Source organism: Podarcis tiliguerta, assembly GCF_965153285.1.
Source record: "Podarcis tiliguerta genome assembly, chromosome: 4".
Lineage (NCBI taxonomy): Eukaryota > Metazoa > Chordata > Lepidosauria > Squamata > Lacertidae > Podarcis > Podarcis tiliguerta.
Window position 1 is genome coordinate 24516613 of NC_139537.1, and position 27063 is coordinate 24543675.

The 27063-nt window shown below is 46.4% G+C and overlaps 3 protein-coding genes across 17 annotated transcripts in view; 1 reads left to right on the top strand and 2 right to left on the bottom strand.

Annotated features, from left to right (window-relative positions):
- The window catches only part of ATP8A2 (ATPase phospholipid transporting 8A2), a 327202-nt gene extending 320126 nt beyond the window's left edge, over positions 1 to 7076 (bottom strand). For 4 of the 8 annotated variants that reach the window (XR_014510327.1, XM_083437042.1, XM_083437038.1 and 1 more), the window contains exon 1: positions 6500 to 7064. Coding sequence is in view for 4 of the 8 variants with exons in the window: in XM_083437042.1 (XP_083293168.1) it covers positions 6500 to 6575 (76 nt within the window). In the remaining 4 variants the exon portion in view is untranslated. Of the gene's footprint in view, positions 1 to 6499 lie in introns of all 8 variants that reach the window. The other 4 variants (XM_083437041.1, XM_083437040.1, XM_083437037.1 and 1 more) reach the window with 3 other exon arrangements.
- Positions 7077 to 13393: 6317 nt separating this feature from the next.
- Positions 13394 to 25666, bottom strand: RNF6 (ring finger protein 6; the record flags this gene model as incomplete). 4 transcript variants are annotated; one of them, XM_083437120.1, is made up of 5 exons in its annotated part: positions 13394 to 16073; positions 17884 to 17991; positions 19069 to 19273; positions 20473 to 20623; positions 25521 to 25666. In XM_083437120.1, the coding sequence occupies 3 exons, from the start codon at positions 19256 to 19258 to the stop codon at positions 14431 to 14433; spliced, it is 1941 nt and encodes a 646-aa protein (XP_083293246.1). In that variant the 3' UTR covers positions 13394 to 14430. The 4 variants fall into 4 exon arrangements, with proteins under 4 accessions (XP_083293246.1, XP_083293244.1, XP_083293245.1 ...); XM_083437118.1 differs by having other exon boundaries at positions 25501 to 25655; XM_083437119.1 differs by lacking the exon at positions 25521 to 25666 and adding an exon at positions 21613 to 21770.
- A 69-nt stretch (positions 25667 to 25735) lies between these two features.
- The window catches only part of CDK8 (cyclin dependent kinase 8), a gene marked incomplete at its 5' end in the record, with an annotated part of 40409 nt that continues 39081 nt past the window's right edge, over positions 25736 to 27063 (top strand). For 2 of the 5 annotated variants that reach the window (XM_083437158.1, XM_083437159.1), the window contains one exon: positions 25736 to 25977. In XM_083437158.1, the coding sequence (XP_083293284.1) occupies positions 25736 to 25977 (242 nt within the window). Of the gene's footprint in view, positions 25978 to 26089; positions 26177 to 26536; positions 26671 to 27063 lie in introns of those variants that run through there. The other 3 variants (XM_083437160.1, XM_083437161.1, XM_083437162.1) reach the window with 2 other exon arrangements.

The window sequence follows — 27063 nt, forward strand, 5'->3', positions numbered from 1 at the left end:
TTCCTCTGGATCGGCAGAAGGGGCCAAATTCTACTGCAGAGTTGGTGCTGAACTGTTGCAAAGAAGAATGCAAATGTAACTCCCCAAATGAGGCATCCGTAGAGGGGAATACACATTTTCCCAACCGTGATGAGTTGTTTTGTAGCTGGGAAATGCACCCCCTACCTCCTGAATGGCACATCCATTGCTGTGTGGAGCGACAGCTGGCACAACAATGTGAAGACTTGGAAAAGCAACTCATTCTGTTGTGTCAAAGAAAAAAATGAAATCAGACCAATCTGGGGGGGGGGGGGGTTCATGGGCACCCTGGAAGCCACACGATACTCCTAGACTGTCACTGGAGGCCCAAGTGGCTTTTGCAGCACAGCATGCCTTTCGCCAGCCCAGGTAACTTTTTCCCTTGCGCACACAAGCCCACAAAGTTAGAAGACTAGCACTATACTGGGAAGTAGAGAAAGCAAAAAATTCCCATTAGCTAATGGCTTTGCACCATCAGGTCGCCTAGCATTTATAGCTCAATTTTGCAAACTTTGAAAAGGGATACTGTAATTACTGCTTTGATACAACAATATTTTGACATCCCCTGGATGGAGATCACAAAGGACTGGAACAGCATTTATTTATTTGAATCAATATTAATGGTGTCAACATCTGACCTCTAGATTTTTTGCAAGCTTCAAGTGATGCTTTTTTGGGGGGGGGGGGGAGAAATGCACTTTGCAACCACCTAGTGTGATATTGACAACAGCTTATTTTTAGACAACTTAAAAGAGCCAGGAAGGAAAGGATGCATGTCACTGCTCTCTGTGGCTTCAACGAAAAAGAGTTGTAAGCATCTTAGAGAATAACTTAAATTTAAATCAATGTGCAGCCTCTTATTATGGTCATTTGGTGGCACTAAAGCATGGATAGGAAACCTGGGACCCTCTAGATGTTGACAGCCTCCAACTGCTACCAACCTGAGCCAGCATGGACAATGGGCAGGGCTGATGGGAGAGAGACTCCAGCAACATCTGGAGGGCACCAGCTTTGGGAAATACTGACCAGCGTGAGGGATGGAGGTGGAATTTGTTTGGTACACTTTTCACAGTGGACTCAATCAATTTGATGTTGGGACTGCAACTATCAGTCAGATTGTGCACATTCTGTGATCTGCCATGAAATTTCAGTCCCTAAATAAGGATTTTCAGTTTACACAAATAAGGATTGTGTGTAAAAAAATAAACAAACCAAAAAACAACAACCCACCTATAGAAAAAGTGTATATTGGGGGGGATGCACTTCTACTCAAATGCATATTTTATAGCATGTACAAAATGCATACAAAGGGAGGAATTCAACGGCGCACTCTTCCAATGTTCCATCAGTGCAAATATTTCAGCTTTCCCAATGGAACGATCCTACCTTTGGCATCTGCACTCTTCTGGGGGTTGTCCAGAGCCCCCAGAACTGATTTGGGTGGGTGGGGGCGCACGAGGGGAGGAGAGGGGGGACGTCCTGGTGCACAACTGTGACGCACAAGAAAACTGCTCATAGTCCTGTGCTGCCACCCACAGCAGAGCTCAATGGAGGGAGAAGCCAGCCAACCAGCCAAGTTTCGGGGGGGGGGGGGTACTTGCCTGGAGGCAGAGTTCATATACAAGGTCCAGTTCAGTCCTAAAGTCAGGAGTATCTAAGTTCACCTAGTCAGACAATCCGGAAAGCCGAGGGTCCAAGGTCACGAGAAGCAAGAAGCAGCAAGGTTTGGTCAGGGATCACAAATGTTGTTTCCAGCAACTGACTAAGGCTAGAAACCCTGCTGAAGGATGTTGGAGCCAGCTGGTTCTCATCAGGAGCAAGAAGGCTCCTGATCATCAGCAGGTGGAGTGACTTTGCCTTCTGCTTCTTCAGGTTGCTGCTCAGCAGATGAAGCCAACTCCTGGCCCATGACACAACTGCTGCTTCCAGCTGGCGCACCTACTTAGTTGAATCTGGCCCATAACATGTAATGGTTCATGGGGGGATTAAGGAGGGGGGAAGCATGCATGTGAGGCAAAGTGGGAGAGTAGCAATGTTGTGCAATGATGTGCATTGCCATGGCACACCACACCTACTGATGTGAATGATATTCAGTGCTGCAACCTGCCAGAACGTCAGCCAGAAAGCCTCTGTTCATAACACAGCAGGTACTGCCGTGTGAAAGGGACATCAGAAAATGGGACAGAAATGCTAGCTTACTCAATACTCCCTCCACCTGAATGTACTCCTAAGCACCTCTGAAATTTTTGCAACCTAGGCAGTTGCCTAGCCTGCCTCTATTGTTGGGCCAGCTCTGGTCTGAAATCTGCTTATCTGAAACATTTCTGCTTTGAAAACTGAAACGCTCAAGGAAGACAGCAAAGATAAAAAAATTAAAAACCGCAATCACCAAAAATATAGCAATTGAAAGAGGAAGAGTCAGCAGAATTAAGCAATGTATCAGACATAGTTTGGGCCCCCACACATTCCAGGAGGCTGCCAAATGACCCTGAGGACAGACAGAGGAACCATGGAAGCGAGCGGCAGTGGCCTACGAGGAAGTGACCAGCTGCCTCAGATCCTTCACATTTTACATCACAGCATTGTCATGATTACAGGAATAAAACGGAAGTTTTGTCCCTGTTAAGCCAGGCTTCCTCAGCCTCAGCCCTCCATATGTTTTTGGCCTGCAACTCCCATGATCCCTAGCTAGCAGGACCAGTGGTCAGGGATGATTGGAATTGTAGTCTCAAAACATGTGGCGGGCCGAGGTTGAGGAAGCCTGTGTTAAACACATTAACTTGGGAATAAGCAGCATTGTGTTTTAGAAAAGGGTATGTTTTTAAAGTAATAATGAGATGATGAGCATCTGATATGTAACCATGTACATGCCTGGTTAGCCTTTCCCCAGGTATAAAATGTATTATTTTTTTAAAAGAAAATTGGCAACTGCATTGGCAATTGACGCCAGCCCCAGTAGACCCCCTCCCCATCACCTGCTGCTCTCTGGGTGGCCATCTGACAATGGGGCTGGGCTTATGGGGCCAGATTTTGATTCCAAATCCAACCTAAACTGCACCACTGTATAAGCAAGGACTAAATCTCAGTGGTAGAGGGCATTCATTGTTTCAAATGCTAGGTTCAAACTTCAGTGAGAAATCCCTTTAGCAGCTGCCAGGCAGACTCAAGAATACTGGGTAGCAAAGACCAGTGGTGTGATTTCAGTAAAAGGGAGTAGTACTTTACATTAGTCCACTAGGAGTTTCATCAAAGAATTGCAAGGAACAGCTAAGGAACAAGTCAGAAACATTAAAAGGCATGTAACCCAACATAGGTTTCATGGACACAGCCAAATTCCGGAACTAGGGAGGAGAGAAATTTCTGTCATTCCCCAGAACAGATACTAAACAGTATGGGCACTGACCCGACGCAACAGCAAGTTTCAATGCAGGTACAGCAGTGTTTTTCAAATGACTTTGCAGATGCAAGTAGTGAACAGATGCCCTTAGCGGACTGTGCTTCCCCGAAATATATTTCATTAGAAAACTCTCCCAAATGCATGTGTTAAACGAACCCAGGCTGATTCACTATGATTCCTTGTGTCAACCCTAGAGATGAGCACACCTCCTAGGAACCTCATATCTTTTCTCTAATCTCCTGCCTGCAACACCTCCACTGCCAATAAATTTTGGGTGCTACCCGTAAGCTCCTGAAATGTGACCTGGGGGCAAGATGCAAGCTAGATGAGTGAAGTTCGAAAGCATAAGAGGAACGAAAGTCTGTGGCAGAACACATGCTTGATGCATATAAAATCCAAGGTATAATCCATGGGTGGTGAATCTTTTTTCAGGCTGAGGGCCACATTCGCTTTTTGGGCAACTTTATAGGGGCCACATGCCAGTAGTGGACGGGACCAGACGCAGAAGTAGGCGGGGCAACCAATGTAAGCTCTATCTTAGTACATGATGTGGTTCCTACACACACACAACTGTCTAGTCTCCATCCAGACAAGCAAGAGGCATTATCAAGATTTCAGGGACATATTCTAGCCAGGCAAAAACATGTGGGGTGTGAAGCAGAGCCAGTTAGGGGTATGGCCTGGAGAGTGGTCCGATGGCCATATGGAGAAGGTTGGAGGGGTACATTTGGCCCCCGAGTCTGATGTTCCACACCCTTAGTATTACCCTGGCATTTCCACTTAAACTGTAATTTCTTAAACTGTGGTGGGAGTACTGGCAAAGGGAGTCTTACCACAAGGCAAGGTGAGGTAACTCCTTCTGTTGGCATCTTTTGGATGCCATGAAAGGCAATAGAGAGGGATACGGGCTTTTATTGTCTGAAACAGAAACAGACCACTTTCAGCTAACATCGGGCATGTTGGAAAACTCTTCTCCAAAGATCCCTGCAAAATGAATAGGAGCTGCACAAAAATGTTAATGGGCTCTTGCATCTCATGTCCATTTCCATTGGCCTCATACATGATAACCGCCCAAAGGATTGTGTTCTGTGTTCAGTATGTGGGTGGGAAGGCATCCAGATTTGTTGCCTCCCAACCCCAAAATGCACCAAAGCAACCTAGGGCCAGCCCTACAGCTAGGCAGAGTGAGGTGGCTGCTTCAGGCTGCAGTTGCTGGGGGAACCGGGAGCCGCAGCATAGCATGGCAGGACAGAGATGTCCAGCACCACCCAAGCCTAAGATGGAGAACCTGTAGTCCAGGGTGGAGAAAGCACAGGACCCGGGAAAAGGATAAACACACACACATGCACACTGCCATGGCTTAGATAAAAATCAGAGCTGCTCTAAAGTAAAATCAAAACCATCCAGGAGAAAGATGGAAAGGAAGGAAGGAGCAAGTTCTGTTAGATGAGCTTCAATATCTCTTCACCAACATGTGCAGGAGTAGAATGTTCACAGAGAGACTACTGGGAATGAGAGAGAAACTCGATTCAGCTTGCACTGAAAGGCAAACCTACCTAATTTTCACTTTCCAGAACAACATATGAACCAAAACATAACCACCCTTCAAAATCCACACTTCTCCGGATTTTGCAATTGCAGTTCTCCAACCAAGCAATGCATACTATCTATCTATCTATGAAAGTAACATTACGTTGGGGAGAATTGCTTTGCAAAACTGTGCACATTAGAAAAAAATTGCATACCGCTAAGACTTGCATATCAGGAGAAAATCACATTAATATGATGGTGAATCTTCATGAGACCTTTGCTGAAATTGCAAACTGGTACAAAAATGTGGAGAACTGAATTTGGACTTACTAGCAAGGCAGCAGTCACGGGATGCACAGGTTGTAGTCTGGATGAAGGAGCACAAACGTCATCAAATGCCTGGTCATCAGTTGCCTCAGACAGAGAGCAATGGTATTGTGTGTGCATATACACACAATTTAGGATACAGGCCATCATAAACACACACACACACACACACACAATAAGTTAGGCCATCTGTCCTTAGAATAGTGCACATTGATCTGTAAGTGCATATGTGACCGCTGATCTATATGTGTCATTGACCTATGTGTGCATTGATCTGTATTTGCATATATGCATTTTTTGCATTTAGTGTGCAAGGTTGTGCATGTTTTAATGCAGATTATGTGTATAATTACTGGGATCAGATCAGGAGAGCAGGATAATTTAACCACCTTTCCCACTGCTGCAGGTCTGGAGGAAAATCCCTACTCTGAATGTTTACATCCGGAAGGAGATGGATCACCAGCTGCACTAGTTATATGCCCCAAACAGCGCACTGGTGGGTTTATGCTGGTTTATGCTAATCTCTCCGCCGGTCAGTGCAGGCTTTGCTATTACTGCTGCTGGCTGACAAGTTGACAGGTTTCGTATTTTATTCAATTTGCGAACCGGCCAGAGCGGCAGGCAAGCGCAAGTCATAAAAAAAAAAGCACAAACGAGCCGGGTGTTTTAAAACGCACGAGAGCGCACTGCAGCGAAAATCCCCGGGCCGGTTTGCAAGGGTCAATCCGGCATCAGGCCCAGCCACGAGCAGAACCCTCCCTCTCCCTGGAGGACGCTAAAAGCGAAACTGGAAACCGATCGATCCGGAGCAGATTGGCAATGACCCTTTCCCCTCCCTCTGCCGCCCATCACACCATCTCCCTTTCCGAAGAGCCGGCTGGCCGGGCAGCTCTTTTGATTCCGTCCCCCCCAAGAATGCCCTGGCCTGACCTCATCCAACCAGGCGGGCAGGAAGGTGAATGATGTCACGAATCCCCAACCCCGGTCGCCATGAAATATGCATGGAATGAGCCTCGCGCTTTCTCTCTATCGATATAAATATGAAATGGAAAGCTCGCGCGGCGAAGAAGCGAGAGGCGGCTTGCTGGTGCGCAGTGGATGCAGCCACGGCGGCGCGGGGATAATAAAGACGCGGAGGAGGAGGAGGAGGAGTGGGGGGCTCCGGGGGCCTTTCTCCCTCCCTCCGCTTCGCACCCCCTGACCTCCCCCCCACACACCCCCTCTTACCAGCGGCCGAGTGGATCTTGGTTTTCCTCTGCAAGGACATCTTCAGCGCCTTGTCGAGGCCGCTGGGGTTCGGCATGCTGCAGCAGCAGCCTGGCGCGCCGCGGCTCAGCAGCGCCCAGGCAGAGGCGGGAGACGAGCCCGGCGGCCGCCTAGGGCTGCGGCAGCAGTGGCAGGAGGAGGAGAGGCGGCGGCGGCGGCCGTGACGACCCCGCCATCCACTCCTGGCCGCTCGCTGCCTCGCGCGCGCAGCCCTCTCCCGCGCGCACGCGGCGGCGACGCCTCCCCTGCGGCTGGCGGGCGCTTTGGCCTCGCTTCTTGAGGGAGCTGCTCAGCCCGCGCGCCGCTTTTGGCCTCGGCTCTCCGCTGCGGCTCTGCGAAGGGCGAGGAGGGAGGGGGGCCAGCGGGAGTTATAGGGCAGCGCCAGCCACCTCTGCGAGGAGAGAGAGGGGGGGGCCTGGCCGAATGGAAGAGGAAGACTGGGGGGCGGGTGGTCCTCGCGCCACGCGCCGACTCGCCGCAACCTCCCGTCAGCTGCAGAGCAAGGTCTCCGCTCCGGCCACCAGGGAGCACGTGCCTCATAAGCAGCCTCCCGCGCGAGGCCGGGAGTTTGGCGGGAAACGCGCCAGCTGCACGTGGGAAGCGTGGCCTTTGGGTGCGGGAGTCGTGCCGTGCTGCGGGTAGTGGCGGCGGGGGCAGGTCGTGTCCGGCAAGAGGGACAGAGAGCTGGCGAAGAGCAGTCGCTGGCCAAACCATGTTTTGTGAATATATATACAGTGGTACCTCGGGTTACATATGCTTCAGGTTACAAACTCCGCTAACCCAGAAATAGTACCTCGGGTTAAGAACTTTGCTTCAGGATGAGAACAGAAATTGTGCAGCGACGGCGCAGCAGGAGGAGGAGGCCCCATTAGCTAAAGTGGTGCTTCAGGTTAAGAACAGACCTCCAGAGCGAATTAAGTACTTAACCCGAGATACCACTGTATATATATATATTCATCTTATTTATTAAAGTCCTACTCCGCCCTTCATCCGAAGATCGCAGAGGGGTTTGCCACAGAAATAATTCAAAAGGAGAACACAAAAGTTCTGGCCCTTAGATGCTCAAAGGGCGAATTGTCTCCAGCAGGGGTGCCAACTTGAATAAAATGTTGCTAGATAATAGATCAGAAGACGCAACGCCCACACATTTGAATGGCAATACTACCCATCAACTTGGGTGGGGGCTCCCTCAAATATTTTTTTGGGGGGGCTGAAGGGTCCTCGGCCCCTAGGAGTTGGCTCCTCCTTTGCCTTTTCAAAATGTGGGGGTTTTTTTGTGGAGGGGTGTTATTCGATGGTTGTTTTTATATTGATTATATTGATTGATTTTTTGCACCATAACACTCACTTTTTTCCTCCTAGAAAGTAAGGGGAAATGTCTGTGCGTGATATGGAGCGAATGCCGGCGGGGGGGGGGGGGTGTGTGGATCTGCTGCAGTCGTGAGCAGAGGATCCATGGTTCCCCTTCCTTCCATCCTCCGTGGTTACAAAGCATGGATCCACAGGATTTTTGCATTGGGCTACTCCAAACTCACTGTCAGATCACATGCCTGTGGCCACAGCATGAACCACAAAAATCATATATCCACTATTTCGTTTAGAATATTTTTTTTCTTGTTTTCCTCCTCTAAAAACTACATGCGTGTTATGGTCTGGTGCGTGTTATCGAGCGAAAAATATGGTATTCTCTGTTTTTATATTTTGATTTTGTTGTGTGAACTTCCCTGAGACCTCCCTGTATAGGGCAGTATATAAATTCAATAAATAATAATAATCCTATGGCTGGCAAAGAGCCTAAACTAAATGCTTTCTGAGGCATTTAAAATTTTATTTATTAAATCTGTACACTGCTCTTCTTCTGAAGATCACAGGGCGGTTCACAACATAATACAAAAGGAGAACACAAAAGTTCTGGCTTCAGGATGCTCAAAAAGAATGAATTGTCTCTGGTTTCAGTCAGCAGGAGCCCATCCACTCACAGTGCCAGCACAGTTGCTGTGTTCCTCTTGACGGGTAGCTGCTGGTGGTGATTTATGGCATTTTTGTTTTATTTCTAGCTGCAGGGAAGAGCTCTAGCTCAGGGGTAGAGTGCCTGCTTGGCAGGCAGATGGGCCCAGGTTCAGTCAACAGCATCTGCAAGAGAACTGCTGCAAAGGCGATTCCTCCTTGCAAACCATGCCCACCTGCCTCACACCTGATGCCATACGAGACATCAGATGTAGGGCACGTGTCCACATGGAAAGAAGGGAACAACCAGGAGCTTAAACTGAGCTCCCAATTGCTCCTTTGCTGGAGCAAGGTGGTCGGAGTGACTGATATATCATTTGTGACGGGGGAGGGGAGAGGGGATGCTGGTGGGTGCATCATAAGTGGGGGTTTTCCTCTGCAGACCGGTGGGCTATCTCTCCATGTTTGTGGAAAACTAAGAAAATACTCGTGCAATGATACAAATTAGATTTATTGTTTCACCAAAGAGGTTAATTACAGTGGTAGCAATTGGTCTCTACAGCCACAGCAGGCACTGTAACTCTCCAATGGCACACTCTTCCATTGTCTCTTGAGACACACAGATGCCAACAAAATAAATAAATAGTTACAATAAATAACTAATGGACTGTTCGTAAAATGAAATTGACAGCAGGGACTATACTGCTTGCTGGGACTCAAAGAACTGATTGTTAACGTAAACATTAAATAAGAAGACCACCAGTAAACAGTCTTGTCTAGACTAGGAATCTCACCAGCCAGCTGCTCTTCAATTCCCACATCGATGTATCTATAAAGATAGTATTGATTCTTTAAAAAAGTGTAGCTGTATTGGTATTCTATAAACAGTGTGATTACTTATGTCAAGTGGCAGTAAGATATCCAGAGATTCCATAAGAACAACTTTGGGGACATTGGAGAGATTTATTTACAATATGGCTTTGAAACAAAGCACTGATTGGTCGGTCTTCCTCTTCCATTTTTTAAACAAGGCTCTTGCATTATTTGACCCAGACTTCTAGTTTGTTCAGGTATATGATCTGTTATGCAGTCTGGAGGCAACATTTATTTGTTACTGTTTTTTACTTTTCTCCCAAAGGAGACCAGGGTTCCATGCACATAACCTAACAGACCGTCAGAATAAAACATTGAAAATAATAATGTAAAAACCCCATAAAGCAGTAAATTCATGCACATTTCAGTCAGCAGAGTTACCTTAGAGGGCTCTCACCTGTGGCTCCTAGAAGCTGTCAGCATGCAACAGCTACCACATCCCAGGAAATGGCTGCGACTGGCCAGCCAAACCAGATTAGGGTAGCCCTTGATGAGTTAGGGACTTCCCCTCCATGTGAAAACAGGCTGCAGCAAATTGAGTGGATGAGACCAACGGTGGATCCAATGGTCAAGAAGGTGGTTTCTGCATGTGCTGTAGGGGGAAACTCTACAGGTAAGGAAAACTTTGGATCCTAAACTTTGGCTGCCTTGAGGGATATCTTTGGGAGAAGAAAAGACAAGGAGTAAACCCTACACAAATCTGGAGTGGAGTCACTAAAATGGTTGGATGGTGCCTTGTAAGCCTCCTTCTGACAAATCCTGCAGCCAGGCTGAGGTTGAATATATTGCTCTTGTTCTGGCTTCCTTTGGGCCAAGAGGGAGTCTTGTCTGGGCAGCTTGTGCCCTGAGTAGGTTACTTTGGTGCTGTTAACGCAGTGGTTTGGCTTCATTGTCTCTCAAGACAAACAGATGCCAAGTAGTAATAGTAGTTTGAACCAGTGCTTGGACTCTTACATAGGGCTATTCTATGAGTTTTGAAGCTCAAAATTGTAACTCTATCTCTGTCTACAATGGTACATTTCAAAATCACTTGTGCATATGACACACTACTTAGCTGCTATATGTGGAAAAGTATAAAACTATGAGAATGTCTTTGGTAAAGATTTTAACTTGACTTTGACTATAATGAGTAGAGCAGTGGAGTGACCTTGTAATTGTCTTTGTGAGTTATCAAATGGGTTTGTTGGACTGCTTCAACTTATACACAGTTCAAGGGAGCAAAGAAAACAGGCATTTCAGCACCATGGCTAGCTCTGCAGTGTTCAAAGCAATCAGATGTTGTGAATTATTTCTTGATCAGCACTTGGATTATCATCTAGGCTTATTCACATTTCCTCCACCCTTGTAATGGTTCAAGCAGCATATTCCACAGCAGTGCTTCTATGCTTAAGGACAACATTTCTGAATGCAACGTGGAATAACATTGCAGGACAGGTTTATCTCTCTGATTTAGGCATGACAACTGCAGCCTGCTGCAAAATGCTACGGTTTAGAAAGCTGCCACTCCATTCTACTTCACTCCTAGTTTTCCACTGCCCTCAATAGTCAACATCCTGTGACTTTCAAGCATGCCAGGCATGTATGGTTCATAAAAGGGCAACGAAAATAATTGAGCAGATAGCTCAACTTCCCTGTGAAGAAAGGTTGCAGCATTCGGAACTTTTTATTTTAGGCAAAAGGTTAATGAGAGGCGACATGATCAAAGTTTATTGGCACTTTCACAGGCGCCACATAATACCCGTACCACATTTGTAAGAACTTTATCATTTAAGGCAGTGGCACTTGGGCATTCCCTGCCTATTGATATCAGGCGGACACCTTCACTGTATTCTTTTCAGCTCCTGTCAAGTGGTATACAAATGTTAATAAATATTAATAAATAAATAAGTTTGCAAAATTATGCATGGCAAGGAGAAGTGGCCCTACACATCTTGTTTACGCCCAAATAGAGTGGGTTATATAACTGCAGTTCACCCAATGCAAAATTCATAAAACCCAAACTGTTTAAATTTAAGGCAAATAACAACCCATTCCTAGGGCATACTCCCTGAATAAGCAAACAAAGCAAGGCATTTCAATCCACAGGCACCCATCGTAATGTCTCTCCAGTATGACAATGATGCCACTTCTGATGCACGGGATCCAGTGTGCTGTGGTGGTTAAGAGCAGTGGACCCGTAATCTGGTGAACCGCATTCGCTTCCCCACTCCTCCACATGCAGCTGCTGGGTGACCTTGGGCTAATCACACTTCTCTGAAGTCTCTCAGCCTCACTCACCTCACAGAGTGTTTGTTGTTGGGCAGGAAGGGAAAGGAGATTGTGAGCCGCTTTGAGACTCCTTCAGGTAGTGACAAAGCGGGATATCAAGTCCAAACTCCTCCTCTTCCTCTTCTTTTCAAGTATGTTGGTTCATGTGTTTAGGATGGTGATTCTACATGTATTTATTTGAAAGAAAGTGGCTCTGAATTAAATGGTACTCCACTGCAATTCAATTTTCAAAGATCCATGTTTAGGACCATAACCTATATTGGCTCAAATCCAGTTGTGGATTAGAACAGCATTGGTAGTCTTAAATCTGCCCAAAGTTGCACCATGACCATTTGAAATTTTAGGGTCATTAAAAAATACCATCTCCCACCCACTCCATGTTGGAGGCATGTAAGGATAACAAGACTCTTGACACACAATCAATGGGGCAGAGTCACTTCCTGAGCATCCAGAGTAAAGGTCGAAGAGATGAGCTATCAGTAATCTAGCTCAGAGATGGATTAGAGTCAAAAATAGGTGCAAGGAGGGACTTTCTAATGAGAGCCAGTGTGGTGTAGTGGTTAAGAGCGGTAGTCACGTAATCTGGGTAACCGGGTTCGCGTCTCCGCTCCTCCACATGCAGCTGCTGGGTGACCTTGGGCTAGTCACAGTCTCTCAGCCCCACTCACCTCACAGAGTGTTTGTTGTGGGGGAGGAAGGGAAAGGAGAATGTTAGCCGCTTTGAGACTCCTTAAAGGGAGTGAAAGGCGGGATATCAAATCCAAATCCAAATCCAAAGTGTCTTTGTGTTCATGATGCAGCAGACCTAACAGTACACAGATCCTCATAAATAAGGACATAGATCCCAGAGTCATAAATAACAGAAGAATAGTCCTGCTGGATCAGGCCAATGGCCCATATGGCATCCTGTTCACACAGTGGCCAACCAGATGTTCATGGGAAACCCACAAGCACAGCAGCACTCTCCCCTGTGGTTTCCAGCAACTGGTATATAGAAGCCTATCACCTCTGACTGTGGTGGCAGAACATATTCATTAGGGTTAGTAGCTGCTGACAGCCTTTTACTCTATGGATTTGTCTATTCTCCAAGTTGCTGGCCACCACTGCCTCTTAAGAGAGAATTCCCCAGTTTAACTATGCTCTCTGTAAAGACGTACTTTCTTTTCTCTCCTGAATCTTCAGCTTCATTGGATGTCAGTCAATTCTAGTGTTATGCAGAGATGATTTTCCCCCTTTGTGCACACCATGCATCATTTTATACACTTCCATCATGTCACCTCTTAGCTGCCTTATGTGCACCAGAAAAGAGGAGGGTAAGTTCAAGTTGTTCCATGAGTGCAATGCTTTAGGGAACAATGCACAAGTTGATGCAACTCATATTTCTTCCCCCACTCCTCTGAAAGACTTCTTTACAAGATCCAAGAGACCTATCCAACATCATGGGATGTGTCTTACAGCTTTGCAATGAGGGAGGGAGAAGTTATGTTGTGTGTTGAATGACTTCTGCAAGCACGCCGTTATTTAGCTGGATAAAACCGTGTCTCTCTACAAGTGTGTATATTTGCATGTGTGACTAAGAATTCATGTAAATTTGTAAGAAATGGAAGCACTGTTCCTTATACTGCCTACTACAACCTAGGTCCAATGAATTGGAATGGTTTGAGGGTTACAGCTAAAGAAAAGAGGCATTGCAGACTCCATTTTTAAAAGAGGACATTTTCCGTCTCATTCAGCTTTTAAGAGATACGCAAATGAGTCACACATCTGTTTTGTTCTTGCACTTTTATTATTTTGTCAGGTATTGGTATAAGCTTTAAGGTCCAAGTATACAGCTTCTCTTGCATTTTTGTAGTAAGCATACATCTTTCCCTTAACAAGTGATGGCATCTGATTCTCAGAAAACTCTCCACGGTTCAAAATTACATGTGCAGAAGAGACTGTCTTACAACAAAATGATAAAATGTACAAAAACGAAACATAAATCGTGCTTGCTGCTTGCAAGTTACTTATCCATGGCACTCTTCCACCATCAAATTAAAAAAAAGTTTTCGAAAAAAACTAATTGGAATGTGCTTAAATGTCTGTTGAGTAACCTAAACATACGGTTTCTGTATTTGTTAAGCAATGTTCTGAGGTCAACGTAGAACTGGTGAACATAAATTAATAGTTCTCTAATGTAATCTCATGGCTAAATAAACATTCTGTATAAGTCAGTCCTTTGAAGCAAATTTCTGTCGACCCCCAAGAACCACATCCACTGTAAAGGTTAATGGGCAACAGTAAGCCATGTATAAAACATGCAAAAACTGCCTATAAAATTAATAAAACCAAATGGGCAGGGTATTCTATAAAAATATCCACTGCATATTTAAATCAAAACACTTACTCTATTTAAAGTACCTCCTGCCAGATGCCCAGGTTTCCAGTTACTTTTGCAACATAAAAAACGATCGCTCATAGAGCAAATGGTTAACAAAAGATTATTTAAACAACTTCACAAAAACTGAAATCTCAATAAAGATCATACTGTTAACACAAACAATTACGTTTCTATATTACAGAAGTGCTTTATATAAGGGAATATTTTAGAAAAATATAATTGCATGAGGCCTATTCGATTGATCTTCACCCTTACACTTGCCTTTTAAGAAAAGAAGTTCACTGCCACATGTAGCGAGGTCGCCTCCAATTTTAAACTTCTTTTACACACTCCCTCCTCATATTCAAAGTTAGTAAAATACCACCAGGCTCCCAATGGAGTACACAAATTCAAAAATTTGAGGAATTATCCACTGCCTGCAATGTTAAGCTACTACAGGTTGTCGACAAATTGGGCAAGTGGAATTCTCAGAAAGCCAGCGATCAATACAGTGAAAATGGAACTCATGCATACAGGGCAACTGCCTTAGCTTATTTCCTGAAACATATTCATTAATGCAAACACTACAAGTCTTGCTTACTTCACCCTCTTCTGCACCAGGAAGCCCATAATTGCGAGTAGAAAGATTGTCAATTTGTTCTTTGGTTAACCCCCTCAAATGGTCACTAGTACTTTCATCTAATAAAAGGTAAGGTACAAGACGAAGGATGGGAAGCGTTCCACTTTCAACAAAACTGTTTGCATCTTGAAACTGTCTGTTACCTTGAGCTTCATTACTTTGATTGTAGTGTTGGGTCGCATTGGTTTCTCCATGCCATTCTCTGCTACCTTGTTCAGCAGGCCTGCTTCGAAGAGAAGCTTCACTGAGCTCACCAATGCTGCTTAGAGTCTGCACGTTAAACAGTTCTGACTGCGTGTCTGCCGAGTGCTGACCACTCCTCTGAGCTTCGGAATCTGACTCGGTGCCCATTAAGGAGCTTAGCTCTCCAAATCCAGTCATAATTTGCCGTAGAATTGATCTAAGAGCCGCCGATGAAGATTCCCCGAGCCCAATTTCAGATATCCTACGCAGGGGTATCCGTATGGTGCTAACATACGTCCGTATGCCCGCATGTTCAGATCGTGAAACGGTCTGACGGAAACCCTCCCTATCGCTTTCGAAACTGACTGCATTGTCTGCCGTGCCTGCTCTCGAACGAGTTCTAGTAGCAATGCTGTCTTGATCTCTATTTTCTCCAGTACGAATTCTTCTCACCTGAAGGTCTAATGTAATAATAGGATGTCTTCTAGGTGCAGTTGTGGGTCTGGTGGATTCCTCCTCTTCCAATGTTATGCCCAGTGTTGGCACTTGGTCCTCACCTTGCTCAGGAGGCGGCTGGGCTGTTTGCGCCTGGCCAGACCTTCTATGGATTTGCTGTGCATTCATACGTTGCCTTCTTTCCAAATGGGACTGAAACTGACTACTGAATGTTGATCTTAGTCTTAAAACTTCTGGCCTTTGCCTTGCATTCCTCCGAGTTCTAGCTCTCCTTCTGTGAACAGTCACTGACGAGACTCTGTGAATTCTCCTTTGCCTAATAATGTTGTGTTCATTGTCATCTAAGACGTTGTTGTGTGCTGCAAGGCCTGCTGAGCTTCTGTTTCTGAGTCTGCCAGGGAATAACTGAGTTGCTACTTCAGCATTTTGTGTCACTGAGCCACTAACGTTGCCAGCCCTTGACGAGGCAACTGCACGACCAACAGTCTCTCTCAATGTCCTGCTCCTTGTTCGGCTGGCTATGGGACTCTCTTCTATCAGAGACCTGTTCTCTACCTGCCTTCCATTGGGATCACCAAGAAGGTAGCCGTTCAATTCTTCCCCAGGAGCGTCAACACTGTTATGTTCATGATTTATATTTATTTCAAGACTAAACCGAAATTCCCCGCTACTCGGGTTTGCTCGGCTTACAGCCCTCCAAGTCTGGTTCCCACTCTGTCCACTATGGCTGGAATTTCCTGTACGGTGGAATGTGCTCAGCCACTCTAGCAGCGAGCTGTTTGTTGAATTTCCCCCAACAGTTTCTGCATCTGTAAGTAGTTTTTTTTAAAAAAAGAAAGAAGACATTTTTCATGACTCGCTTCACTTAGACAAAGCAGCTAACTGCAATTGTCACGTGACACCTCGAATACATGCTAGCCTGGTCAGTCAGTCATATGATCATCTATCACATACAGAGCTCTCATTCTGCTTCCCTTACAAATGCAATGAAATCTAAAAGCCAACCTCCCAGTACAGAGGTCAACTATGTTTGAAGAGTTATATTCTTTGCTTCCTAAAGATGTCAATCAAAAGCCTAATCTGATGCACTAGTCTCCCCACAACTTCTCGTGTATCTAAGAGCTGTGTACAACCTCTATATCTACCCTTCACGTAAAAAAATATCTGTCTCCCATCCCGAATCTATAGTCCCCACTCAATTATTTTCTGCTTCCGCTAGCCTAGAAATTTGAGGCATACATAATTATCTTTCATAGCGTTGATGCTACAATTTAGACACAGCAAACAAGCCACATAATTTATACCTAGCTGTTTGTGTGTGCGGGCACCTGTATACACAACTGTGCACATTTCAGTCATATTGTGGACACGTGATCTCAGTAACGTGCAAATGAGCACTTTTAGAAATTCCAAATAAGCAGAACTCTTTTAAAGTTTTATGTTAGTGGGATTTCACCTACTAGTTTCTAGGTTCAAAACCCCGAGGAGCATAACTGGATATAGTAGGTGAAATTGAGGGGGGTGGGAATCACATGTACAACTGGGTCTCTGTCTTGGAAGCAAAAATGAAAAGCTTTGAAAGAGCAAGCCATGCCTTGACAAAAATAGGGAAGTCCAATTTGCCCTGGTGGTATCTGGTACAAATAAATGTACAAGTTACAAATGGGGAAGCCATTAAAATTGATAGGAAAACTGTGTGGAAGGTCATAGGAGAGGAGAGGAGTGTCTGGAGTTAGCAGCCCACAGCAGAGGAAGAAAGGAAATTGCTTCTCTATTCTCTCCTCACCCATCTATCTCTGTCCTCCTCATTGCTAGGGTCCAGAGTGCTCTTTCCTGCCTACCAGAACAGCCAAAAATAAGAAAGCAAGGTGAGAAAGCACCAAAGACAGGAAAGGTTTTCAAGTGCAAAGAAGAATGTTGTGAGTCCAGCCTGTTTCAATTTGAATTCTTCTTCAGGGGCACTCTTAAGACCAACCAATTTTGGTTTTATTATCAGAATTATTTTACAACCAAGTTGGGTGTAAAGGCTGAAACTGGTTGTGCCTAAAACAAGGTATACTAACTCTGCGCATTCTAGTTTCATCTAATACTGCAGGTGGAAAGTGTTTTCATATAATGACAGCAAAAGGCCACAGATTACATCTTGAATAAGTAGCCAAAAATATTTGCACTACTCAGCAGAAGTATAGCACCTTTGTGCCTTTCACTTCTCAGCAATCTAGTGGAGCTTCCTTCTTTCACAGGATTAAACAACATCTTCATACAAAAAGCAGATAGCTTTACTTGCCATAAGACTGATTTCCTGCAGGTCTCTTTCCTTGTCCTTCTATTAAACACTGCCCTCACCTCTCTGTGAAGTGCACTATATGCAGCCACAGAGCACAGACTCTCTTGCCTAGAAATCCTGCTCTAGTTTTCCTTAACTCCCATGCAGCAGCTCTGCACAATGAAAATACTATCCTTTCTCCAACTGTTTACCTTCCTTTCCTTGGACAAGGTCATTGCAATAGGGTTTGTTGGCTGCTGATTTTAACAAATACTAATTTTGCTAAGGTACCTAAAGAGCCTGCACCTGCCAGAGGTTAATCAAGAGATTACTATATTAAAATGACAGCTTACCTCCGACAGTACCTCCTTCCCAGTCTCTATTTTCTCTGTCAGAATGTGATGCCAAATGCTCCTTTGCACCTAGCAAACGTTGCTGCAGCTCATTTGCTGTTATTTCTCCTGAAACAGATAGCAATATGACCAGTTTATTTATTGGTTCAGATACTGGTTGAAGACATAGAAGCAAACAGAGCAGCTATTCCTATTTTTAACTAATAAAAGCAACATAGGAGTTAACCTGGCATGACCAGACTACGGAAGCAGAATTGTAAGCATGCACTAGACACAAGGACGAGATGGTTGGACAATGTTCTCGAAGCTACAAACATGAGTCTGACCAAACTGCGGGAGGCAGTGGAAGACAGGAGTGCCTGGCGTGCTCTGGTCCATGGGGTCACAAAGAGTCGGACACGACTAAACAACAAAGACACAAGGTTCTGCATTTTGACAATGCAGTTTTGATATAGCAATCTAAAATACTGGCTGGGAGTAACATTAAAAGCCCTGCCACTTGTGCTGGCCAGAGCAGAAGGTGGCAGTGGTGGTTTTCTAAACATTTTTGCTGCTATAGTTTCAGACTGGCACAGTAAAGAGACCCTGATTAGGCCCTTCTTTAGGAAGTGGCCTGGCTTTGGATTCAGCAGATCCATTGCTGGCCCTTCTCTGCCACTATAATGTATCTAATGTAATGGGCCTTTACAATGGTTTTCACAGGCAGCAGAATGCACTCCACCACACTTTCAGCAATTGGGCTGGGGGGTTTGGCTGCAGTGGTGACCCCATGCACCAATAAAGCCCAGTAGTGGGACACCTCTTCCTCTAAACCTATTTAACAGTGCAGATCAGGGGTTTGGATTGCTGGGCCTAGTACTGACCAAAATGTAATGATTCTAGAATCAAGTTTAAGAAACTGAAATCTAATATTTTGTGTTTCCTCTTCATTGAGAGCTAAAAGATGAAAGAACAAGGACCTAACTTGCAATGCACATTTTAAAAAAGAATTTCTATGTTTCCAAAGCACATGAGGAACAAATTCTATCCATAATTATGTTTATCTACCCATTGCTTCATACCAAGTTTATTATACAGTTTCAAAATGGAGGATTAAAAAAAGCTGTATTCAATTTGTACTATGTTAACAGTAAAGCTGTATTAAATGTAAGAATTCTATTAGATTTTAAGTACTAGAAGTCTCACCTGGAGTCCCCAGAAGGTTGTGATCTCTCATTAACCTGTAGTCTTCATCACTGAGCTCATTAATAAATTGGTAATAGGCTTCCTCTCTATTAAGGCGTTCCTGTTGCCACTGTCGCTCATCTTCACCACTGTGGCTTTGAGATGTGGTCTGCCCACCATCTTCCCCTGAGTAAGAACTAGAGCAGTCCATTCTGGGAACACCAGACTGTTGTAAAATGGAAAGAAAAATAAAGAAAGTTATTTGGGCTGTGTGTTCCAAAATTGTTGGTGTGTTTGATTCAGCTCTTATATGTGTATTCAATATCATATACCATTATTTACTGTAGTCAATTCCTGGCTGCTAGGATGGCTGAGGTTGCATTTCAATGCACATTAAGTGTGGAGTCAGTTCTACTGAACACAATGTAACTTACTTCCAAGTAGAAAAGCATAGGATCAGCCTGTAAGTTTGGGTTTAAATCTTACTCCAATGCATTTATCTTGTCAGGTTACTACTTCAAGTATCCAAGAGGTTACAGCCACTATGCAACAAGTATTTATGGTACAAATTATGCAGGAAATGGCAGGAAAGACCATTAAGTTCATCTGAGTCTCTGTCGCTAAATATAACATGCAATAGAGTAAATTTAAGCATGCTTCAAATGGAGGCCGGCCAACATACGGTTCCCCAGTGACTGACTGACCTCTTCCAAGTGCCCTTTCGTGCAGATTGGTATCATACTTTTAAGAACTGTGAAAATCCTATACTAAGCAGTGGCCATTACTTACTCTCAACTACCTAAATAACTGCCCAGAGACAGCAGTTCATTAGCGTGTTAGAAGAAGAAGAAGAGGAGTTTGGATTTGATATCCCGCCTTTCACTCTCTTTAAGGAGTCTCAAAGCGGCTAACATTCTCCTTTCCCTTCCTCCCCCACAACAAACACTCTGTGAGGTGAGTGGGGCTGAGAGACTTCAGAGACGTGTGACTAGCCCAAGGTCACCCAGCAGCTGCATGTGGAGGAGCAGAGACGCGAACCCGGTTCCCCAGATTACGAGACTACCGCTCTTAACCACTACACCACACTGACACCACACTAGGAGTAGAGTAGAGCTGATTACAATGATAGGAGCAAAGCAATGTCCTTTTTCATAGAGCATATGTTTTGAATGCAGAAGGTCCCAGATTCAATCTGCAGCATCTCCTAGGTAGGACTGGAAGTGACCCCTGTCTGAAATCCTGGAGACCTGCGATCAGTCAGTGTAGACAACACTGAAGTAGATGGGCCAATGATCTGTCTCAGCATTAAGGCAGCTTACCTTTTACTTACTTATGATGGTTAACACTCAGGCATCTAACAGCAAAAAAATAGTACTATGGATTTGAATGAAGAATCAACAGTAAGAGTGAAAGCAAAGTTCTCACGTTGAATATTTCCTTTTCCCTCAACCCTGCTAGAAGGTGGAAGTGATACAGATCTCTAGCAAGGTGTGATGTTGAGAATCTTATCAGATAATTCCAGTCTTCATTTTTTTCCAGTGCTCTTTGAACAGGCAGGGTAAATGTTACGCATATCCTGTATGAGAAGGTAAAAGAAATGTGTAGAACAATCTATGGTAACAAGCAAAAATCATTGGCTTGGATTTTAATAAATAACCCATCAACTTTCCAACCCCTTCACAGCTGCTTCCCTCTCATAGTGTCTATAGGTCCACTGTCTCTGAAGTCCACTGACTTTAACTGGACAGAGAAACATTCATCAATGGAACATTGTCCAGCAAGAAAATGCAATTAAAGCATTTGTAACTCTTAAATTTCTGCAAGTCTCGCAATAGCTAAAGGCAAGGAACCCATGGGGGGGGATAAGCTGGAGGTTCATCATCCGTAAAGTACAGCACAGCTTTTAAAGGACCTTTTAAACACCTATATCCATGCACATGGGTATCCTTTTTAAACAATTCCTCATTTACTCCAACTTTGCTACCCCTTTTCTGCATAACATCCCTTATGGGTTATGCCCAGCGAGGCTGGTCCGTATGTAACCACCGTCCTTCAACCCACCATGGCAAGCCAAATTCCACAGGGTAATGGCATTTAGTCTATTGCACGAAACACGCTCCCGGCGTGGTGGATCTCGGGGCACCTTTCAGACATTTACGGCAGCATAAATTTGAGCTGCTAAGGTGCCACAACGCTTTTGAATTAAAGCCAACTCCTCTCCCTCCCCCTCAACAAGTCTTTGCCAAGCTTCCCTGGAGCTTTGGCCGGAGGCGCTGAGCCCTGGGCGGCGGGGGGGGGGGGGGCGACTCCCAGCCAGCCACTTGCTGGAAAGACGCTCCGGGGTCCGCCCCGGTTCCCGAGCAGCACCCACCGGAGCCCGTTAGGCCGGGGCCCGGGCTAGGGTATAACGGCCGGTTGCTGGGAGACCAGGGTAAGCCTAGGCAGCGGCGCCCACACAAACCCCTCTTCGCCCCCGGCAGCTATGAGGAAAGTATCCTCCGACAGATTGCTTCCCGTAATAAAAACGCGCCCCCGCCCGCCCCGCCTTTCCTCGGCAGCGGCTACCAGCAAGAAACCGACAACCCGGCCAACTGCAAGGCACCGAGGTGCACCGGCAACAGCGGGCCGCCGGCTGCTGGTGCCTCGGCTCTCAGTTCCGCCAAGAAACGCGCAGGCGCGGGATCACGCCTCTCCCCCGCCCACTCCATGCAGCGCTAGAGTGCATCCCGTGGGAAACGAGCTGGCGCAGGCAGCGAAAGAGCGGCTGCCCGATCCCCGGGCGGCTTCTCCGGGGCGCAGGAAACCTGCGTGGCCGGCAGTGCCGTCCGAGCATGTCAGGAAGAGCGACCAAAGGGGAAAGCGGGCCGGGTGAGCGAGTTCTGGGGGCCCGAGCGACACAGGAGGGCGTGTTGGGACCGACCATTGGGGACTCTGGGGCCAACGAGCTGCTGAGCCCTCTCTCTGGGCGAGGCGCAGCAGCAAGGGCAACTGAAGCACAGGCTGCTACTGGGCACGATCGTACCCAGCGCTTCACCCAAATAGAGAGCGTGGAGTGTAAAGCAGAGGTAGTCAGTGTGTTGCCAACCAGATGTTGCTGGACTTCCAACTCCCAACATCCCCAGTCAGGGATACTGCAGGATTTAGTCCAAACGCATCTGGAAGGCGCCAGGTTTCTCAGCACAGAGTAATCCACAAGAGTGGCTGCACGTGTGACTGGAGTGGTTATATGCAAGTTGAGCCAGCTCCAGAGAGGAGCTGTTGCCTTTTTCTCTCTCTCGGGAAGTAGAGCGGACAGCATTGGGTCTACACATAGAAAGCTGCCAGTCAGAATACACAGTACTGAACTAGATTGGCCAGTGGGTCTGACTGAGTATAAAGCATCTTTCTACACTCCCAAGACAAGCTCCTTAGGAAAAAAATATGCATTGGCTACCATCCCTAATAGGTAGGCCTGGAAACTTTTGAGATGAAAAAGATGAGATGTGCTGATAAATATTTGATGGTTTTCTGCCTTTTAATGGATTTCTGAAATGAGTTGGCCTGCCTCACTGCACCCATTATACAGTGGGCTTATATCTAACCAAAGTTAAAGAGAATTTGCAGCAAAACTGATGTAAAGGATTCACACACTTTGCTACCACAAAATGCATCTGCAGGATTTTTGTGTGTGTGTGCATTATGCCTTCCAGGTCACATACAGTCAGTCACATGTGCACACTGATAATTTTTCATCATTCCTGATGACAGATATAAAATGCCCCAGCAATCTGCCTATGAACAGTATAGAATTAGAAAGCTGCCTGCTAGACAATAGGAATTCATATGTGCACATATATAGGTGTTCTATGGGAGACTGTGGGGACAGCGGAGGGAAATTCACTCTTTATAGTGGCCGAACATACAAATTCACTGAAACACATTATTCACCTGTCCTTCAATCTGATGTCAATAACTGTGGGTGGTATCCAACTAACTTGTTTCATCAGTGTAAGAAAATTTGCTTGTGCAACAGAACTTTTCCTCTTCTCCCTATGTGCCCCACAAATATGTTGTGGGGGTTTCCATAACACTCTGGAGCAAATTTGGGAATGGTGCTAGACATGTGAGGGGGAGGGGGAAGAGTTCTGCGGCACAAACAGAAATACTTGTGTTGATGGAATGAGTTAGTTGGATGATGCCCCATGGGTTTAGGCCTAAGGAAGCTCCTAGTTCTCACTTCCAACTGATGTCAACCTCTGAACAGGAACACTATGCAGACCTATGTAATGTATAGGACCCATTGAACTCAGTGGGACTAACTTTTCAATAAACATGCAAAGAAATAGATTGTGAAACTCTTCCTGGTTCACATCTTCCTGGTCTTGGGCAGTGAATTCCAGTAATAGTCATTTTATAGAATTATGCATAGTCTTCTGCCTCACAGTTTGTTTCCAAAAACCAAAAAATATCTTACTTGGGCATCAAGATTTTAATTCCACAATCGTATATTCTCAAATATAATCAATTATGCTGCTTTAGTCTAAGCAACTGTCCCCTCCACTTCACAATCTATTACCGTATTTTTCGCTCTATAAGACGCACCAGACCACAAGACGCACCTAGTTTTTGGAGGAGGAAAAAATTTCTGAATCTTAGAAGCCAGAACAGCAAGAGGGATCGCTGCGCAGTGAAAGCAGCAATCCCTCTTGCTGTTCTGGCTTCTGGGATAGCTGTGCAGCCTGCATTCACTCCATAACACACACACACATTTCCCCTTACAGTGGTGCCTCGCAAGACGAAAAGAATCTGTTCCGCGAGTCTCTTCGTCTTGCGGTTTATTTCGTCTTGCGAAGCAAGCCCATTAGCTGATTAGCGCTATTAGCGGTTTAGCGGCTATTAGCGGCTATTAAAGGCTTAAGGGATTAGCGGATTAGCTGCTAAAAGGCTATTAGCGGCTTAGATCAGCTGTTAAGCGGCTTAGATCAGCTGTTAAGCGGCTTAGCGAACAGCTGTTAAGCGGCTTAGCGAACAGCTGTTAAGCAGCTTAGCGAACAGCTGTTAAGCAGCTTAGGGGCTTGGGAAAAAGGGGAGGAGGGGGGGGAAACCCCAGGAATCGCAAGACATTTTCGTCTTGCGAAGCAAGCCCATAGCAAATTCGTTTTGCGAAGCACCTCCAAAACGGAAAACCCTTTCGTCTAGCAGGTTTTCCATCTTGCGAGGCATTCGTCTTGCGGGGCACCACTGTACTTTTTAGGAGGGAAAAGTGAGTCTTATAGAGCAAAAAATACGGTACTATTCTTTCATCAAACTCAATTTGCTCTGCAACCAGCTTTCACAAAGCCATTACTGTACCTTCTCTTCAAAACAATCAAAACAATTCCCTCTCCCCCAAACTCATACAGTAATAGATCATGTGAAACAGTATTAGACCATTAGAAGAGAATGCATAGTTGAAACCATTTTCTAGGGCATTAGAAGAGAATGCATAGTTGAAATGCATAGTTTAAACCATTTTGGGCATACAGTTGTTTTATTCTCTCAGGTTCACATTGGATTAATTACTAGAAACTTAGTCTGCAGAAAAATAAAACTGGTTGCTCTCCCTCTCCACTTCACAAAACCACCCTTTGCTTGGAAAATTCATATAAATAGGCTAAAGAGGGCAGCAGATTTCAAATAATGGTGAATTTGCTGCAGTGATATGTTAAATTGATACAAATTTAATCTGAGCACTGTTCTAATCTACTAAAATAATAAAGGACAATGACTCAATTGTAGGCTGTTGAAATGATATGCTTACTGAAAAGCCCTGTAACACTTTTCTAAATGCAAGACTCAATTATGAAAAGATCTATATTGAATTATTGTGTACTGTAAATTCATTTTATGGTGTGAACTGTTCTGCATGGCAGAAGTGCCATTTTGATGGGTGGGGGACAATATTCACTACAAGGTTCAAGGCCTGCTACTTAGCTACATTCAGCTGCAGACTGAGAAGCGGGTCTGACGCTCAGTGGAGCAGCATAGATTTTCATGCAAAAGATCTCACTTTCCACCCCACTTTTAGGGGAAGACTGCATTCATGCAGTCTTGCTATAACGCTTGCTTTCTCATGCAAAGTAGGTCGGCAGTGGCCTTAAACTGTCTCTGGGTGGAGCTAGGAGTCCACCATTACTATCCTGTCCACGTTTAGGAGGGATAATAAAGCTCTGCCTCCGTCCACGCCAAGGGTGGGTCTTCCAGCTGTTACGGGGGACCCAACTCCCATCAGCCTCAGGGATGAAGAGAGTTGGGTCACGGGTTCGCCCCAACCGGCTCTGCGCCGCCCCAGAGCAGCCCTGGGAGGGTCAGGGCTTTGCTGCCTTCCCCCACTCCACACATTACGTCTTCCGGTTTAAAAACAATATGCATTTCAACAACACGAAGCAACCCCGTGACATAATAACGCTATGAAATAAAGGCTGTCAGGTCAACCTTGGAAAATGTTGCTGCACCTGCTGGTGTAGTCTCATATGTGCTGCATTTAGTAGTTCTCCTTCAAGGCATCTCCTTTTTGCCGCCCGTCCAGAGCCAACTCCCAACCTTTCCTTCCTTCCTTCCCAAAACGCGTTTCCTTGGAGATGGCGCATCAATCGCGAACCCCGAGGACTTAAATTCCTATCACGCGCCAAGCCCACATCCGGTGACCCCTCTGACTACAACCCCCAGCATGCAACGCTGCAGCCTCCGCCCTCAAAACCCGGGTTCCAAGCACGACCCGAAGATTCTAATTCCCATCACGCGCCAAGCCCACATCCGGGGACCCTCTGACTACAACTCCCGACATGCCCATTTATCGCGCAGGCCGCCAATGGGGCCGTCCCACTTTGGTCTATCTATTCTCTACACCTGCCCCAGCCTTTCGGCCGGTGGCCGCCGAGGCGCGGTGCATGCCGGGGGAAGGGAACTGAGGTGAGGAGACGTGCGAAGAGGGGGCGTGGTCTGAGAGCCGGTTGGATTCCACGTGGTGCGCTTTCTAGTACCGAGAGAGATACCAAAGGAAAGGGGCGGAGAACGTGGGGGGGGGGGGGGAGAGAGAGAGCGCGCGCGTAGGTTTTGCGACGCTCTTGTTTTGCAGCAGCGTGGTCAGGCGCGGCTGCCGTATTCCGAGGTGCGAGATACCGGCTGTGTGTTATTCTGTGTGTGTGTGTGGTGCGCGCGCGAGCGACTCGCCTGCTGGGTTCTTCAGGCGGCTGAGGGAAGCGGCCGCCACAGCAGCAACCGCCGCCTCCCCACACAAGGCACCGGCTCCGGCTCGCGCCTGGTCCCCGCGCACGCGGCAGCCGCCCTCCCCTTCCCTCGCCTCCTTCACCTGGATGGTCCGCGTCGCGGCGGCCGGGCCTCCTCCTCCTCCTTCTCCCTCACCCTCTCCCTCTCCTCCTCCTCCCTGGTGCCTGTGGCGGCGGCGGCGGGCGGGGGCTCCTCACGGCCGGGTGTCGTCTGAGGAGGCGGCGGCGGGTGCGGGCGCTGAATGAAGATGGACTATGACTTCAAGGTGAAGCTGACCGGGGAGCGCGAGCGCGTGGAGGACCTCTTCGAGTACGAAGGCTGCAAGGTGGGCAGGGGCACCTACGGGCACGTCTACAAGGCCAAGCGTAAAGACGGGTGAGTGGACGGGCGAGCGGCTCGCATATACGCACAGAGAGAGACAGAGCCCAAATTCAGTGGTGCAGTGACCGTAACGCGAAAGGGAAACCCGGGAATGCCGCTGCAACGGAGCGTCAAACGGTGCAGCCCACTGAGCTTAGGGGTGGACTCCGGGCGGGTGGGCAGTTTGCCATGATGGTCGCCTCAGCCCACGGAGGGGGAGGGTGTCTCTTATTCTTCCCTTTCCCCGCCCCTGCCCCTGCTTTCCGTTTCCCTCAAATGCCTTTCTTCCCTTTCTTTTCTCTCCCCCACCCCCCTCCGCGGTCTTTTTCCTCCTCCTCGGAGCCGCCCCTGAGGGCTTTCCCGTCTGCCACGCTGTCTGCCTTTGCTGAGAGAGCTCTCCGGGTGGAT